Consider the following 19,616-nt stretch of genomic DNA (forward strand, 5'->3'; position numbering starts at 1 on the left):
AAACCTTTCGCACATCTCTGGATGGAGTGATGTATCTCGTGGATGATTATTTTAAAAGGGCACTTCACCACTTGGCTGGTTGAGCATCTTCTTCTGGATCTTGAACCCTTGAAGGCTTTTGATCTCAGACACTTAGTGCATCTATGCCCAGGCATTGAATTTTTCACTTACACAAGATTTTTTCTTCAGACTGCTACTCTTGCCACTTATCTAATGGACCTGAAACTTCCAGAACAGGGGCATTCATCTCCTTTCTTTCTGTCATATGCCCCGATACACTTCCACCACTGACACCATTACTATGCTTTCGGTATTGATAACCATTAAAAGGATGACATCTGCAATTGACGGTAGTTGGTCTGAACAACTGCTTATTCACAGATGCGCAGTCCCCACTGAGATAGGCACCTGCAATATCTCCACCATGTTCAGGGTCTGCTCCATCATGTAAACCAGGTTAAATCCTCACGAGAAACTAGACATATCTTTATCTGTGCTCAAACCTCATGGACGCCGTCTGCTGTTACCACGTGAATAAAATCAATTTAATAGTTCAGTTGTTTAGTAGAACTTATTACGGAATCGTAAGCGGGTTGTATATGGCATATTTCCTGTGTCTACTCAGGACACAAAGAGCATCACACACAGTCACCCATTCACACACCCACTCATGCAACGATGGCAGGAGGCCTGCCATGTAGCGCGTCAGCTAAATCATCAGGGGCAAGTTAAAATTAGACTGGGAGCCTTTTCCTGCAACATTATCCTGTTTAAAACCCCCTTCGCAGCCTGGTAACAACCAATGAATTGAATGAAAATTGAAGTTTCAAAAACATCAGGATGGAAGCACTGAAAACATGCGCTATATGCAGCAGAGTTTTCTCTATGCCACTGAAACCAGCCATTTCAGTGGCATAGAGAAAAGGGCTTCCAACAATACGCCCAAATAAATAGCACAGTATTGTTTAGGCTCATTTTGAGGATGGCCATTTTCTTCCCAGAAAAGGTTTCAATGATTCCGATTTGCTTTCTTGGAGATTCTTTTATCGTGATAGTTCTGAACAATTATTTAAAGAGTTAAAGCAGGATCAAAGAAAGATGTTAATAAACTTCTTATTTATTGAAAACAATTGCCTCTGACAGCAACAACAGCACTGTCACTGATCAAACACGCTTCCATCATTATACCATGATATGGAAGAGGATTGGTCGTCCTTTAGCAGCACTGTCTCTGCAAAGGAAACAAAGCCTTATGAAGGCTTCACCATCCGTCGCCTCTCAAACATTTCCATCACTGTGAACGCGCAAGGACGGCAGCCAGTAGAGTCAGACCTCAGACTTGGGAACCGATATTAACTGTTTTTTTAATTTTCAACCCCATCCGCAATGAGAAAAAGTTTGGATTTCAAAATGTGGAGAGCTCAAACAGTTTTTCCCCAAATCACCTCCCCTCTCTGCACAGGGACTCAAACATGTCTGAAGCTGGGATCTCACCTAACTAGCACAATTTATTCAACTTAACCCACAAAACAATGTGGGACTAATAAAGGCCATCTAATCTAAACCTTTTAAACCTTTCTGGTTGCCTCACGCTGCACACTGCCACAAAGGACATATGACAGGTCCTCACAGGTGTTGAAGATTTGATCAACAACTTTCAGTAAATAGTATAAAATGGAACACAAAATGCAGTTTAGGTCAGATCTGATTATCCCAGAAACAGAGATCCCACTCTGGACTGTTCACACAGCAGAATCATTGTGCTGTGGAGCTATGTTTGTTTCTAAAGTCATCGCTTACTGAACATTTGGAAAGTACACAATTCTTCATCTGGGCGGTCTCTTTGTGGAGCGACTTGGTGAAGTTTGATGATTAAAATGTCAGCCATATATGAATGAGTCTTTGTAGTTGACAAAAAGGGAAGGTGGGTGGAATGATGCCGCTGTTATCTGAGGATGAGGCACAGACTGGCGACCAAAGGCCTGTGGCAAGGAAATCGAAGCAAAGAAGGGGCATGGAGATAATAGAATTTCATTTGAGGAAAAAAGAGCAAGTGGTGCTTTTGTATTGAGAGCACTGAGCAGCTTTACCCTTCTGAGTCGAGGACGCACACATATAGGCAGATTGTGTATCACAGATTCTTTGTTTCCACTTAATCTCCATGAAAAAAAAAACGACTTTCATGTCTCTCTTAGCTGAGGAAGAAGAGTCACAACTCACAGCTAATACTACCACACACGTTCTGTTGAAGAGTGCGGTCCTGTGTGTGCAATAAGTAGCGGTGCCCGGGGTAAAGACCTGTGATTACAACATTACAGAACAAGCAGCATCATCCAGCACTCAGACAACGACTCAGGAATTGAGCAAAGAGGTCATGAAATACGCCCTCTGAGAAGGATAAGCAGCTGCAGCACGGAATAACCGCAAATACCTTTCAGCACGGGGTTTAAATCAAGGTTGTGGGTTTTGTCAGTGCCACTCCCAAATAGTCTGGGGTTTTCTATAACTTAGATAAATCCAGATTGAGGCTTTCCCTCTCATGTGATCAGCATCAGCTGGATTGTTTTTCAAATAACACGGTCAAGATTCAAGTGTACAGTTGAGCAGAAAAAAACACTTCTGGAATTCTACTGTTGTGCTTTTGCTTCTCAGATGCTCAGCACATACATTTGTAGAAAGAGTGAGCGCCAAAAAAAAAAAAAGAAAGTGGGCATCTAAATGGTCTTTAGAGGAACGCTTGTCAGCTGGAACAGGACTGGAGGGGAGGAAATTATCCAGGAGATGTGCCGAGTGTGTGTAATAGCTACTGTGTGACATCCTGCCTCTTTAAACCTGTCTGAAGGGAGGGATGGAAGAAGCCTGCTATCTTTAATATGCAGGGAGGGCCTCAGGATAGAGAGGCAATCTGTTGATGTTTTTTTGTCTCTCACAGTTTTTGTGAATGCTGCATTTGACTCATTAAATTAGAGCTACCTTGTATATCCCCTCAGTGGAGGGAACCAGTTCATGTTGTTTCAGCTCACGCTGCCCATTAGTGTCCTTATCTGGCTTTGCAGAAATACAAGACAACAGTCATTTCTCTCCTCTTTCACTCAAACCATTAACATGCTTTTATTCCTTTGACTATAAAAACGCTGAATTCATTGCATTTTCTTGAGAAAGCATCAGATGTTTTGGTCCCGATGTCTCTTTTTATTTCACTGCTTATATCCAGCGGGACCCAAACCTTTCAGATTGGACAGCGTTTTCCTTGTAAGAAATAATAGAAAGTTGCTGCCTCTGCTGGAGTGAAGAAAAATACGACTGCTGAATAAGTGTTACAGGTCAAATCATTTAAATAAGAAAATTGCTCAATACAACATTAACAGAACACCAAACTTTCACCGCCTCTGAAGTCAAATCACTTTCCTTGCTGCCTGTGTCGCTTGAATCCTCATTATTAATTATTATTATTCACCCTGACAAGTTAGAGCAAGAACAAACTAGTTGAGTTTAGTGCTGCAACTAACCACTGTTTGGGTTGTTGACTAGTCACAGACTATCGTACGGTATGGCTCCTATTGGTATGGGTTGACAAACAGGTCTGATAGTAGTGTTGTAAATAGTCATTTTTAAAAGATATGAAAGCTGTTCACACTTATTTCACACTGTGAAATGTTGTTGTGACACTTGCCATGTTTGGCAAATGCTGCATCTCACTTCAATCTTTGACGTGTCCATTGAGAATTATTCCCGGCGACTAACAACCATTGCTACTTGGCAAGTCAGCATATGATGACAACTGTTGTGTTGTGTTGTATTGAAAAAAGTTAATCGTCGTAAACAGTCATATAGTGTTAAACATTTTTAAATTATAATTTGAATTGCTCAAAAGGGTATGTAAGTTATGTTGCACTTCCGTCTTTGATGTGTCCACTGTGAAAGGTTGCCATAACTTTGACATCACAGGGAAAATGGTCTTCAGTTTGGTTAGATTTGAATCTTTTCAACAGAGAATAGAGTTGTTTTTCAGTCACCTTAGTTTAGCATTTTTAACAAAATGTGTTTCAGTCACAACTTAGTTTTATCGTCATGTTTTAGTCAATGAAAACTCCAAGGGTTTTAGTCAGTTTAAGTATAAAAAACAGTCTTGAAAAATTCAGTAGAAATATCAGAAATGAGATGAATGTCTACATTGTTGTATCAGGTGTTACAATGCGCAATTTGCATGTTAACTCGTCCTTACCAGATAGATGGCTCTAGCCTAGACTTTGATGGACATGTGTTGCTGGTGGACTGAACTGCATTAAGAAACATTTTGCCTGCATATTTCAAGTCTTTTTCATGCCCAACTGCTTCATACTGCGTCACACACAAGTTGTGAAAACAAGCCTAGTGGAAACTGTGGCGTCAATGTTCAGTTATTAGCACAAAAAGGCAAGAACAAATACACTTTCACGTTGGCAAATGAGGCTTTATTTCAGACAATTTGCTGAGGTGCAATACATGTCCAAAACTTCTCCTTGAGCACGTCGAGCACGTATGCCTAACTTGACCTTCGAATTGACTGTGTCTGCCAGTGCAATTGAAAACAGACACTCAACAACGTGACTTCCAAGGGTGTTACTTATGGAGGGTATGAAGAGTGGAAAGGTATTAAAGCACTTTCAATTGTCAAACATCAGCCTGCTGGGATAGATGCCTACCCTGTCGTTCTTTGGACAGTCAGGTTTGTCTTTTGGAGCTCTGGCCTCTTGGATCTGGATGAGAAAAGGAGAAAAAGGAGATACAATTACTTTTATAAGTCTACATGATTTCATAATGTATCTGTCTAATCTAATGTAGGAATGACATATTTTTAAAAAAACAGGGCTGATAGGCTTTATTTCCCTCCATGTTTCAATCATTCATACATGGGGCAATGTAGACAACTCTAGCCAAGCCAACACCGGTTTCTCCATGCATGTTCTACACATAGTAGCGAGATACACCTGTGCAAATGTTTGTATGATATTAGCTCAGTCACACTAACTTTAGCTTGAAGGTAGCTGCCCATTGTATCCGGAGTACTGAGTAAGATGACAAATAAATTCATTACAAGCCGACGGGTCACGCTACGTATATGTTTACAGGACTTGTAACTTGCCTTTGAAAGGATATCGCCGTGGCGAGTGGTCAGGCGCTGTGGCCTCATTTTCCACGTCCCCCCTCTGAAATGCATTCCATATCTCTTTCTCCTGGATTATATTGAAAGTATGTCCACAGATCCCCTGTGTGGACGCTGCTGTCGTGGTCTGAATTACATGATGCAGAATCTGTGCTGCATATCAGGAGGTGTCTGCGGCCAAACAAGGCTTGTTTTGAGTTACTGCGCCGTAAATGTCATGCATATTCAACCTCTGACAGACCTCAGACATAGATTTTCTTCTTGTCATTACTGCCATGCTATCATCATGAAAGAAAGTCAACGAAAACTACAATGATCATTGGACAGAAGATCATTTGTTTGTTTATTTTCAAGTCGACATACTACTTCATTGAGCTTCAGTTGCCCTACTCTAGCTAAAGACCTACCCTTAGGCATTTCTTCTGTTAATATCGCTGCAATTTTATCCTGTCAATAAGAGTCAATGGCAGTGGTTACTTCATATACACAGCAATAAAGTGCTGTCCTTAAATTTGTCACCACACAAACTTCAATTTTCATGCAAAGCAAATGTTTTCTATTTCATACAGTTAGGTTAATTCTCATTTAACTTTCATTTATGCCGCCACACTCCGTCCACAGACTCACCCTTCCTAGCCCTCGGGCAGCTGTTTCTTGGTCTTCACCTGCGGCGCCAGCCTGCATTTCTCCCGTAATTGCAGAAACGAACAACTCATGAGTCCTCAATCCAATTATATTGCACTGACTGAAGACCTTTCTCCCTGCCATCTCTTGACTCGTCACATCCGCCCAGAAAACCTCTGACACGCTGGACAGTTTTCAGCCCATCTCCGACAGCCTTTCTCTTTCCACAATTCTGAAACATTCAGTGGACGTGGGAAAAAAAAAAAAACTCTCTCTAGCCAACAGCTTATTTCAGACCCTTGAATTGTCTTTTCCTTCACAATGTCGTCCAGAAACAGCCACCCTGATGATCACCAACACCTTTCCCGCTGCATATTCTAACCTTCTCAATCTGCTTCAGCTACTCATATAAAATTTATATATATATTTTCTGCTGCCTCAGATCTTCCAGATCACATACATTTGACATGTCTGACAAAGTTTTAAGAAAGAAGGCGGACACTATCTTAACTGGGAAACAATATCCACACATATTAATGTGAGGTATAAAATGTGCATATGAAGTGTGTTAGTGTATGTCTTTTTTCATTTATGTATTTATTTATTTTTATATGAGGGACTGAAAAACAAACAACAGACACCATCAACAGAAGGAAGAGTGGGAAATAAGGGTGAATTTGTGGATCAAAGGCAACTGGACAGCTTTCCGATATAATGGAATACTGACGTAACAGACTTCTTAGTCATAACTTCATTTTTAGTACAACTTTCAAGCCATTTATTTTGTCATGATTTTAGGCAGATGGAAGGAAACTACTATGAGGTCCTTCACGCTGACACAGCTGTAATTCTGGAGCAGCTTGGAGATCTTTGAGATCACACTGTAAGCTTGGTGCTTTCCATTGAAAGCGAATCCAAAGTGGGATGGCGCCAAAACGGGTTGCATTCTGAAAGTTTTTGTTGCCATACTGATCATATTTGTTTTCGCCCAACAGTCAAGCATGCCATCTGAGACAGTTTTCTTTTTTTCATGTGAGCAAAGTTATGTTTCGGAACTGGAAGGGAGCGATACCAGCGTGAATAACCTCGTGAATAACCAATCCAAATGTGACCTGTTTTGGGAAAAGACATCTGAATACTATATTTGACATTGTAATTGCTTGCATTGTTCTGGACACATGTATTGAGATCGTGGCAAATACTCATCCATTATTCATTTATTTTATGTATGATTATGAAGAGATTTTCTGATTTTTTAAAATCAAATTCTAAGACAAAGTAATACTCTTTTTTATTCCTTTCCTTCAAGTCCTATAATCTGAGAGTCATCTTTATTGTCAACACTGTTGTTTGTCGTGAAAAATATATAAAGAAGTGACTTTTTCTTGATCAAAATTTTAAAACACTTCAGCGTCGAACAACCTGGGATGTTGAAAGTTTCATGATTTGAATGCTTGAGCTGCTGTCAGAGCTGCTTTATTTGAACAAAACTTGTACAGCATCCCTGTCATCAAAGATTTACAATTTCTTATTCTTGGAAAAGATGACTTGCTGAATACATACGGTTTGGCCAAGGATCTAATGGTGATTGTTACATATCTCACAAGTTTCTCATCGTGGTTACAGCAGTTGTATTCTGTCGGTAATGACCAGAGAGTCTTTTTTTTTATTGCTGCTTTAGATCTCGTCTAAATATTTGAGCGATACACCAGTCGGAGAACAAAACACGACAGTAACACTCAGGTAATCCCTTCTTCAGATCCTTGAAGATTGGTCATCAATGCTGCAGCAAATTATTATATATTAACTATTTGAAAATTACTGTGGGTCAACTACAGTAGTGAATGTGTTATGTGACTGGAGTACCTTGAGCACAGCCAGTCAACTGGATGCAGGTGGAAAACACATTTCATATTCAATATATTACACAATTTAAAAGAAATATTTTAGTTGTATTTACTCAGAGTTGGCTGAAAACCTAAAGCAAAAAGTACTTATTGTAAACATTAGCCCAAGGTGAAACCAGAAAAGTTTGATGAGGAAATAAATTCTGCGGGAGTTAAACATATCAGCCTTACTGAGAAACTGGTTCACACTTGTACCGCTTGACAACTGCGACAGCCTCATAACTCCTGGTTAGAGCGACCTGTGCTACCAACTCATGGGAAATTGTGAGTGATGCATTATGTTCATATAGTGATGATGACAGCGCAACACCAGCTAACTCCACTTGCATTAAAATGCAGCATGATCAGGGAGATGAAGTGAGAGCACCTGACATGGAGTAAATGACGGATGAAGTTTGAGCCGGAAGACTTCCGAACAAAGCGACGGAAAACATTGTTCACTGCATACTTCTTACCTGGTGACCTTTTGTTTCCCAGCCTTTTAGAAGGACGGCAGCCCAGTCACATAGCTGTAATGAAGCAGCCCAGCTGCGATGGCGAGCAGGACGCCACTTTAATCTAGCTAAATCAGGCTGACACCAGCTATTGAATTATTTAATGCTGAGAAAAGACATCAGTGTCGCACGCTAAAGACTTTAAACACGGGTTGGGAAAAAGCAGCAATTTTCTAGGCAACTGTTTGACCCACGTAGATACACCGGAGCGGAGGGCCGCATCGTGGCTCACGCATTTTCTCTTGAATAATATAAACCTACTTTCAAAGCAGGTCAAGAGGCGTCCAACAATCGACCGGGCTTTTTTTGAACCGTTGTCATATTTAAAGGGATCCAAACCAGCTCATTTTAAAATTATATTGGACCCTCATGGAGCACTGTCATTCTCTGGTCGTAAAATACTAATGTTTTCGACATATAAATGAGACAGTTAAGTTGGGATTGCAGGACAGACACTTAGATGACTGTCATGATTTCAGTTATTTTGGTTTGCATTCTACATTCATGAAGTGGCGTGAGCTACAAACGCATGGTAGATGAGCAGCGCAGAAGGATGGCGAGCCGTTGTGCATCCTCACAGGACACGTGTGATGGAGTGCTGAGGTTCACCTGGGGCCTTTGTGTGTGAAGTCTGATTGTGTGGGTTCCATCTGAGCATTATGAGCGCAGATCACTGTTTGTTAGCTTCTCTTTGGTTGTGTGGGTCTGCGCAAAGCTGCAACTGTCTCCATCAACCATGCAACTCTCTGACTGCACCAGAAATGTCCATCCAATGAACGTTGAAATATTTTAATGACTTAAGAGTACTTCAATATGAAGTCATACAGAGATTAGTTAAATAGCTTCCTGCTCCCCAAAGACACATATTTATATATCTTACACATATAAGAAAATGTAAGGACGGGTTAGGTAACCAGAGGTAGGTTTGAATCCAATGAGCATTTTATTCCATCTGTAAAGCTTTCTGCCTCAGTGACAGACTGGGGTTGACAGGACCAATGGTGCTCTACAATATTTTTCTGAGAAGAAATAGAAACAGAAAAAAAATGTTATATTGTATCAAGTCAAGCATTCTGCACTTACTGGAATTGTAATAGAAGGAGCTGTTTTTTTATCATTGCTTGTTTACTTCGGTGAACCAGAAACTATTAGAATAAATGAATGCAGTGAGACACACACGCCGACAAATATATCAGGTCTTGCATGAGCTATCTTGTTTGTCTACGCATAGATAATAACTAAAACTTACTTTGGAATGATTATGCTGATGATGATTCTAAAGCTTTTTGCTGCTTTTGCCAAATTCAGTAGTTCTGCACCAAATTCTCCGCTAGCTTTTTAGCCAGACTCTGCCTGACCTAAAGCTGTTCGTGCCACATATTAAATCTATATATTTTCCAGGGATGATGCTGCGCTTACCCTAGCTACAAGACCAAACAAGGACACCCTGGAAAGGTTGTCACTTGGAAAATGGGTGATTATAGACTGATTGAACCATGAAACGTTGTGAAGAGAAGGTCTTTCATTTCAAGAGCTCAGTTGAAGGTACTCTGAGTTTGAGGTTCCATTAAAAGCCAAAGATCAAGGCTTCATTCTTAACCACTGTACCACAGACCTGACCTGCAACACTAACCACTATCCGCATCATGGGACCTTGCTGCTCTCAATACATCTGAGTATATATATTTTTCAGAATAGAAGAAATATTGCTCTTGTATGAATTCATATTTTGTTGACTAAATTCTTCAATGAGGATCCCAGCAGTAGGTCAAACTTGTTGATGCTGCTATTCATTCTGGTGACAGCATAACTATGGCTTCCAGTCCTAAAGAAAAACCTGAGCCGTAGATGCTGCATGTTTAAATCTTTCCATGGCAACACAGTAGCATGCAAAGTCCCCACAGCCCCGAATGCAAACATGACACATATTTTGGATTAGTGACATGCATTTTTCAGACACACTACTTTGGGTGGTGTTAAATTGTTTGTGATTGTATCTCCACTTTACCATGCACATTCTCTGGGTAAAGTCACAAAAAAAACGACAACTAACTTTGCGATCAATCTAGGAGAATCACAAGTCCCCTAGATTTGACAGCTTCAATCAGCACAAAATGCTTAGCCAGTCCAAAAAAAAACCAAATAGATTATGTGAGGGAAGTTTAAAAAAAATGGTGGGTAGCAATAGTGCAACAGTGTCTTCTTACACATGCTGCATTTACCTGTCTGATGAGCCTTTGTGTTTTGATTTTGAGTTTTGACTGTGCGATCGGTCATACCTCACACTCTCTGGAGCTAGTTAGTGTGCAGGTGCAGGAGCCAGTTCCATTCCCCAGTACTTCCAGTGCTTCTGGTGTCGCAGCAGGGTTGTAGCTCATGTAATACTCTTGGAGCTGAGAGCTCAGGTTCTGCTCTGGCTCTGGACTCTTTCTGCGGTGCTTCCTCCCGACCACTGACCTCTGAGGCAGCAATCTGGCCGCATCAGGATAGCGGCGCCACAGCACATAAATTATCGTCAACATAAGAGACATGGTGAAGAAGAGGGCCACACTGCCCACTACCACCTTGTGAAGAGTCATATGTTCTATTTCTGGGGGAGGCGTGTGAGTGGGTTGACTGCGCGCCACAGAGTTTCTGGGGTCCTTGCTCATATGTCCAGGGACCGTGGGATGAGGAAGGGGTTGAGGTCTCACAGGTGGGAGAGGGCCAAATGTGTTGGTTTGTGGCATAAGAGGAGAGGTGACCATGGGGTCAAAGGTAGGCTCAATGGGCCCTTCAGAAATAAGATCAGACATTGGGGAAGGGGTTTCGGTTAAAATGTAATCTGTATCTTCACAAATCCCATGGTTTCTTGTGGCCTCCATGATTTTTTCACCCTGTAGATACTTTGGGCTGCTGCATATCATCGTAGTGTCTTTAGTTCCACGGAAGTTTCTCAGCCACGCCACGAGCGGGCAAATGCCAGGACCACAATCCCACATGTTCCCGGCGAGGCTGATTGTTGTCAAAGAGATCCAGGCTGACACGGCTTCCTGGGACACATTGGACAACTTGTTGGACTCCAGATTAAGCACTTGAAGGTTTGGCAGGCAGTGAAACACGGCAGGGTCAAGGGTTTGGATTTCGTTCCCGGAAAGATCAAGTTTCTGCAGCGTATACCAAGTCCACGGCAGCCCCTGGTTCACCACCCGGATCCTGTTCCACTGCAGATATAGTGACCTTAGGTTTGCCAAGCGTGGAAAAAGAAAAAAGTTTATCCGAGAGAACTGATTATGCTCGAGGTGTAACTCCATTAGTTTCTGTAGTCCCAAAAAGGTAGTGCGAGTGAGAATCTTTATCCGATTGTAGCCTAAATCGAGAAACTCCAGACTCCTGCACTCCAGGAAGGCTCGGATGGGAATGTTGGAGAGACCGTTGGAGCGAAGGTGTAAGTTTTGCATCTTCCGTAGTCCATGGAATTGTCCCGGCTGCAAGACTTCCAACTTGTTGTTCGACAAATCGAGACTGCGGAGATTGGGAATTCCATGGAATGTGGAGTTGTGCAGGGACGTGATTTTGTTGGAGCTCATGATGAGCTCTTTTAGCCTGCGCACACCTTGAAAGGCTCGGCTGTCAACAGATGAAATCTGATTGTGATCCAAATATATCCAGAGGAGCTGATTGAGATGAGCGAACTGATATGGCAGCAGTGTGTGCAGTTCGTTGTAGCGCAAGGAGAGGCCCTGACATCCTACGGATATGTTCTCTGGGACGTCGAGCAGTCCAGACGAATCACAATGCACTGTTTTCCCTTCACATCTGCAGTTGTTTGGGCATGTGCGCTCTCCAAAGCTGAGCAGGAGGGGGGGTTGCAATAGTAGCAGCAGAGGAAAGAGGAGGCTTGTCATCCGGCCATTATACAGCAATGCGCCTGTTGGAAAACAAGAAAGAGCCAACATTAATTCCTAATATTACTTGGATTTGGCAATACAAAAAGGCAGCAAAGAGGTGACATGGGGGAGACGAGAACCATCTGTTTCACACAATTGTCACAGGAAACGATTAACCAAAAGGGTGAGAGGGCGCGGACTGTCTTCTTTATGTTTCTTAGAGGTATCACAGCAAAGTTCAGAAACATGCTCAGCAGAGCAGCCAATAAAAAAACACAAGAAAACCTTAATGTTCAAACCCAAAGTACACCAAGAACAGGTGGCAAATGTGCAGTATACCACAGACTCACTGCTGGATCATCCAAGCTCATGGTAACTGTGGTTAGCCGCACTCTACTGACGCTCAGCATCGCTTGTAGATGCTGGATTCACTGCTTCAGTATGATCAACAGTCATCGTGGGGAGTAGAACTGCTGAGAAATTAATGGATGTTGGTCATTTAAACCACATCTAGCACCGCTTTCTTCTGCTGCATCTGAGTAGAGGTGGATATACGACGCTAGCTCACAATCCCTGGAACAATTTAGCCCAAAACATTGAGTGACAGAAACTGCTCTTGCACCTTATAATTGCGCATGAGAAGCTTTGTACGGAGCCCCTAAGGGGACATGACCAAAAAAAAAAAAAGTTTTGCAAGCTCTCGCAATATATTTTTGCGAGATCTCACAATACTGTGACGTTATGGGTTTATTCTACTGTTCCCTTAAGAGTTCAATAGTGACAAGTGAGTGAGGGTGGAGCGAGGTGTTGCGCTGTGGGTGAGAGAGAATTCTTTTTTGGGGAGTTGTTGAGGAGAGCAAGGAGCTGCAATTGTTTCTTGTTTCTGGAGACCACAGTGTTTGAGTGAAATGAAAGAAGAAACAAAAGTACGGAACGGCTGTTTTTGTCTACTACCAGCAAATGCTACAGTACTTTTGCATCATCTCACGCCGTTCAAATGTATCGATTCTGCTGCGAGAAGTAGAGGAGTCATGGAAGATGACTGTATGTCCTCATATTTTAGTCCAATTTCAAAACAAAATTCAATTAAACTTTCCCACGGATGCTGACTCGCCATCATTATGGTTGTTTGATCCGGAAGTAGATACAATGTCACTTCAAACTAGTATCGATCTCGCAAAAGTAGTACAAGAGATTTCTCTTTTTTTTTTTTTTTTCTTTTTGGTCATGTCCCCTTAGGGGCTCCGTAGCTTTGTGTATTTCTGAAACGTAAATATTACACTACACACTTACAAATATTAACAGAATAAACTGCTTTCAGAAGATAATCGTGCATGAGCCAAACATAAGGTCAATGAATCATGACTTTCATTCACAAACATACATATATTTATTTGCTTTTAATAGAGGGATCTCCTTGGTAGGTTTAGGAAAAATATATATATTTAAAAGGGTCATCATTTAACCTCTTCATAAGTCGAAGAAAATCAGAGTGCAGAGCACGAAAATCCGAGCAAGCACGAGGAGAACCTTCACTGCGTGGCTAAGCATCAATCACGAGGAAATATGCACTATGAACGCATGAGTTGTTGTGTGAAATCCCCGTCAAAAATTGAGTAGTATGGTAAACTTAAGTGCTACACATAAGTCCTTCAGTTGGTGGACAATGTTGCTACTGCATGTGCTGCTGACATCAAAAATATTGTTCCTTGGTGATAAATGACTGTGATCAGTTGTGTGTATTCGGATTACAATGCAGTATCTATTTGGCAAAGAGCTTATTGTGTTGCCAAATGTGTCCCTGTTTGATGATTTCTATTGCTTGTACATCATTCAAACAATGACTGATGAAAAAAAAAAAAATCGATATTTAGCAAGGGGCCATTTACAATGACGCTATTATTTTGCACTTGCCAGCTTGTAGAGTCAGCGCCAGTGTTTAGCTCTTTCGGAACAGAGGAGCACTCTTGATCTCCTGCGGTTGCTCTTACATTTAAAATGCCATTCAGTTCTTTCACTTACACTCAAATTTGATTTTGGCCATAAACCGCCGCAGCAAAAAGCCAACGCTATAAAGCAAGTGTCACCATCTCAGATATACTGACATTAATATGGCAAATGAAAATAGGGCCCATTCTTACAGGGGATAATGTGATGCAGAGGTAAAGAACAAGCGCAAACAAATCGTGACAAGTACATATTTAACAGTGTCATTCCACAGTCATCATGAGAGGCTCAAGCTCTTACTTAAAGAGACCAAACAAATGTCATTTTGAGCAAAGATAAAAGAAGAATGAGAGTAATGAAGCAACAGTAAGAGTAGTGGCCCACATTATCCCTGACCACACTGCCATCACCTCCATTAGGTGTTCCGCAAACCTTCCCCAAACAGTCGGCAGTCACCCACACTCATCGCTTGTCTGTAAATGATCCCACTGGAGCATTGGAGGGTCTGTTGAGGGGGGCGGCAGAAATCCACAAGCCACTGGCTCTCTGCCATCTTCATATGACGGCCCTTTTAATTCGCTTCTGCCTGGATTTCTGCTGAGACGGAAAGTAAGTCACACGGGAACCAAGCGGACATGCGTATGTGGGTCCCGCGGGACGCTCCATGGCGCCAGCTGCACAGAGAATTTCACTCAAGAAGAGATGGATTAACCAATCAGTCAATGTGGGATTATAATTAAGGCAGCTTTAATGGGCCACAATTCATCAGGACACTCCGAGTGGGTGTTCTGGGTGAGCTTGAATATTGTTAAGAACTAAAGAGGAGGGTGGGAAGGAACCACCGAGGTTAATTAAGCAGAAGGAAATGCAGTATACTGAAAATGAAGTGCGCTACACAGTTCACAACAGGAATAAAGAAAGCCATTTTTCTCAGTGAGAAGTCAATGAGTAGGAGCCCAGAATAAAATGTCAACCGCATCCTGGAGGTTTTCATTACAGCCACCGGGGAGACAATGATGTTTTCGCTGGGGTTGGTGTTTGTTCTTTCGACAGATTCACCGAAAACTTATTATTCATCAATCACATAGTGATGGATGGTTAAAAAAGGGGGAACTTAAGAGCCTAGAATACCACAAGCAACATTTTTTAAATCTCTCAAATACCCACCACATGAAGATAGAACTGAGGGTCCAACCCAAATATCTACCTCACATGCATGTACTTCCTTCCGTCATGTGAATCATCATGTTGCACCAGGACCAGCAACATGTCTTTGTTGGACAGAGCAAAAGACAACAACCGCTGTTCATCCATCTGTGATTAAAGTTACAGTAAAGAGATCAACACAAGGTAGAACAAGGACAAGGCAGTGGGGAGCATGTCGACAACAAGTAGGGGAATTGGAGTGGCATTTTTAGTAACAGGACAAAATACCATGGTGCACACATGACCAGTAAAGTTGCTACTGTCTCAACAAATGCTGTTTAGTCGCAATCCTGTATTGTAGATTCATCTCAGTACAAACAGTGCGATTTAAAACTTTCATTTATACTGTGTGTGTAAGAAAACTATTCATAAATTCCAGACTTCCTTAATATCCTTTTAAAAAAATCCTTCGAAAAAACATAGATATCTTCTCTGCTTAAGGACACAGTGGACTCTGGCAACCTCTGCAGAGTCAGATGCCTTGTTCCTTGGCATTGCGACAAATTATATTCCATTTAAATGCACGCCACTCTGAGCACCAAATGTGGAGGCTATTACCCAGAGTGCCCAAATGGATTGGCCAACATCACAATGGATGGAATGCAGACGCATTTCAAAGAAATGAAAAGTGCACTAAAAACAACAAAGCATTACTGTCGTTGTGCCTTCAATAAATGTCCCATTGTAAGTCACATACACATTAATACCAAGTGTTTCTTGTGGATATATATATATATATATATATATATATATATATATATATATATATATATATATATATATATATATATATATGCAGGGTCCTTGAAGCACACCACTGAAATCTGATGTAAGTCCTTTCCTCCTTTAAAGTCGCATGAGTGAGCCAAGAATTCTAAAGTGTATGATGGGAGTTAAAGCTTAGGCAAGCAGAATTCTCAGCACTCTAGTATGTGTGATATATTGCGTTATTGAGTGTGTTCACTCAGATTTAAGGCACATAAAATTAAAAATACTTCCAGCGCATGGACGTATTTGACATATTACCAGTGGCAATATCATGACTGGCTAGTGATTAATCCGTCACACTGGCAATACAATATCCAAATGAAGCATCTTATTCTGAGTAAAAGCCCATTATTTTGTGGTCATTAATTTGAAAATTGGAGTTTGGGATGTGAGGGGAGAAGCATGAATATGTGGGAAATATATGATAAAAGCTCATTTAGCTTGGACGATGCATTAATATTGGCGCCCACAGATATTCAGATTTACCAGTCGTCAGCTCGGAGTGATAAAGTCCTGGGTGAGGATTCAACACGGTGTCCTTCATAGAGTCTGTATTAGAGTTAAAAGAGTTCTCCATTGCTGGGATAAACCAGCCAATTGGGAAACAGGAAGACTCATAATCTGTCCAGTCATCCACCCACTTTCCAAGATGCATCGCACACTGAGCAGCAGTCAGGATTTTTTTATTTTCCAGTGGGGTTGATCTGTCCTTCTCTGCCTTGCTGGTTACAACATTTATTTCTTTTGAATAACCCTCATCTGCATCATTTTATTTTAGAGTGGGGGGGCTTCCTGCCAAACCCTTAACATTCATTATTTCACTTCCAAGCAGTTATCGTTCTTACCTTGGTGTTTTTGGTACTGCATTGCAGTTTCAAGCAAACTACTAAACTGCAAACCTTGACGCCTTTAGAAGGTTTGCAATGAAGCGTCATGTCAGCCATTAGCTCACGATTCAAACAAAGAACATGACATTTTGCTGTAAAGGTGCGTGGTGGTGTTCGAGGCGCATCATCTTCCTTCAAAGTTTCCCCGTTTACTTGGCTTCATCGCTCCGACAGTGAGTGTGTAGAAACAGCATGGACGAAGTTTCCTCTGCAAGTGAGAGTCAGACATTTGAGGACTTAACATTGTCTTTGTGATCTCCATGTAGACACTTCCACCAAGTGTGTACATGGACAGAGCGGCGCTAGTGAATGGACACAGAATCATTATGGGTATGTCTGAGCACTAAAACAAACAATAATAGCCCTGCAATACTGTAATCCACAGCCAATAAAAAATGCATGGAGGCTGGAAAAAAAAAAGGTTCCTATCGACTAATCTTTGCAGCCTTAATATATTTATATAGTTAAAAAAAATCCAAGTGTCAAGCGAAAAGAGATAACTGCAGAGAAGCCATAGAGTGTGCGTGTTTGTTTGAGTGTGCGTGGGAGAGAGGGCAACAGTCGAACGTCACGTTTTCTCTCCTAACAAGACATTTAAATCATATTGTGTCCAGGGATCCACTTCCTCTATGTTCAGCATGTTGAAGGAAAGCACCAATCAGCGCAGGACTTCCAGATGTTTCCTAGCAACAGCCAGAGGCAAAGCCTTTTGATGGTTAAAACTTGAAGAGTGCATGTGTCGAGAAAGTCCCAGATTGGAATCTGCCACACAGGAGCTGAACACACCATGGCACGTACTGTAGCGTAATGGTGTCGGGAGCAGCAGTCGGTCCGTTCCACAGTTCAGCATCCAGCAGCAAAAGTTTTTACAAACATGTCGACTGTGTTGGATTAGTTCTCTCTAGGCCTGCGCAGTACATAGTATATGTGAGTATATGGATTTCACTTTCACATTAAGTTGCTTCAGTAATCTCAGGTCCCTAGTTTGATCTGGATATTATTATCGGTGCACTACACAACACAAGCTACCTGAGGACACTTATCTACATCTGTGTAAAAATAAGCTAACAGTTCAATCTCTTCTGACAACACCTGGTAACTGTCATGCTAGCTGTGTCCAGCATCACCGGCCAAACATGGAGCACTCATCATTATTCCATGATGTTGAAGGGGTTAAGTTGGCCTAATAGTGTGTCATCTTTGGAAACCAAACAAAGCCTGTGTGGCTCTGAAGGCTTTACGAGCCGTCACCGCTCAAACTCCACCTTGACCGTGGTGAGCTGTGGTGTGCTGCGTGAAAGTCGGACCTCAGTTAGAAACCGATTTTGGGGAACAGAAGTTCATATACTTCAGCCACTCCAGAGAATCGGACCATTTCTTACCGCTTTTGAATAGCAACTGGTTCCAGATGCCCATCCTGCAGCCCATGTGTGCAAACAATAACATGATTTCAATGTCGACGAATTTCGGTTGTCAACATTATTGATGACCTTAACGTTAATATAATTGCACTTTTTTTATTTACCGGTCCATTGGACATGTTTGCTATCCCGCTCTCAGTTGAAATGAGAGCCGCACTGGTGACTCCCAAGCCAAGGACAATCTTTTCTCATCGGAGGGCAGATTGGTCACAGAGCTGCCTTTGTGGTTAAAGAAACGTTGCACTTCACCGTTGTAGGTGCAAGAGTTGGGTTCAATTAGTGCATTATTTAAAAACAAAATACAGTGGTACCTCGGTTCTCGACCACAATCCATTCCAGAAGGCGGCTTTTGTAGGAGCGAATTGTTCGAAATCTCAATGGATTTTTCCCATTACAAAGAATGGCAAAAGAAATAATGCGTTCCAAGCCTTAAAATAGTCTTTTGTAGGAGTGAATGTAGAGTGTCTGCTGCAGGTGCGCTGTTCCTCTATGTGTGTGGCCGCTGCATGTGGGAGGGGTTGCCGAGTGAGTGAGGTCTCTCCAGAAGTGAAGAGGTGCCCGGTGCGTGTCCAGCTCTGAATGTGCGCTTCTGTGCAGTTTGGCTGTGACAAAGTCATAAACCAAGTCACGCTCTGTCCCAGACTCGCCTCATCCCTGTCCCAGCTCCAGCCCACAACAGGACATCAAACCCTGGAGTGTGTGCTCCAGCCTCGGAGGTGTGGAGAGCGAGCACCTCCCCTGTGACACTCTACCACGGTCCAGTGTGGAGACAGGAAAGGTTTTACACCTCAATATGAAGAAAAAACAGTCAGTAAATGAAGCTAACGGGACACGTCTGCATACAGAGGCTGCGTTATACACAATAACAAAGCGTGTCGTGGGTCAGCTGATCGGTCCATGCACGTTATGTTTTTTCCAGCTTTTTCCAGGGGCGTTTGAGTTCTGGAATTTCATTCGAAAGCTAAAGCAAAAAAACGAAATTTTTGTTCAAACTCCGATTTCTTCGAAATCTGGGACGTTCGAAAAGCAAGGTACCACTGTACATCAAAACAAAACAACCCGCATAACTGTAGTCGAGGGTTTTCATTAGGAATGTCCCGATATTGCTATTTTTGCGACCTCTAGTAGCGAATAATACTATAATCATTTTTAAATTGTGATTTTACAACAAATCTGCATGTTCCCTGAACAAACATGGCATTCACCTTGAGCCTGGGCATCTATACACAGTATAATGTCCTGGTGCTGCCTAGGGGTTTACTTTTGCTGTGTTCCCTTGTTTATTGCAGGGGTTACGTTCCATGAAATCCACGGAAGAAGCAGCACCATGATGTAACCCCTGGGTTT

The 19,616-nt window shown here is 41.9% G+C and overlaps 1 protein-coding gene across 3 annotated transcripts in view; it reads right to left on the bottom strand.

Moving 5' to 3' along the window:
- lrrtm4l1 (leucine rich repeat transmembrane neuronal 4 like 1) overlaps positions 1-19,616 on the bottom strand; it is a 51,045-nt gene that overhangs the window by 23,212 nt on the left and 8,217 nt on the right. Inside the window, exons 2-3 of one of the 3 annotated variants that reach the window (XR_008413720.1) lie at positions 10,394-12,081; positions 4,686-9,190 (exon numbers count right to left, since the gene is read on the bottom strand). Coding sequence is in view for 1 of the 3 variants with exons in the window: in XM_053854772.1 (XP_053710747.1) it covers positions 10,451-12,081 (1,631 nt within the window). In the remaining 2 variants the exon portion in view is untranslated. The remainder of the gene's footprint in view (positions 1-4,685; positions 9,191-10,393; positions 12,082-19,616) is intronic. The other 2 variants (XR_008413719.1, XM_053854772.1) reach the window with 2 other exon arrangements.

Source organism: Synchiropus splendidus, chromosome 1 (assembly GCF_027744825.2).
Source record: "Synchiropus splendidus isolate RoL2022-P1 chromosome 1, RoL_Sspl_1.0, whole genome shotgun sequence".
Classification (NCBI taxonomy): Eukaryota; Metazoa; Chordata; class Actinopteri; order Syngnathiformes; family Callionymidae; genus Synchiropus; species Synchiropus splendidus.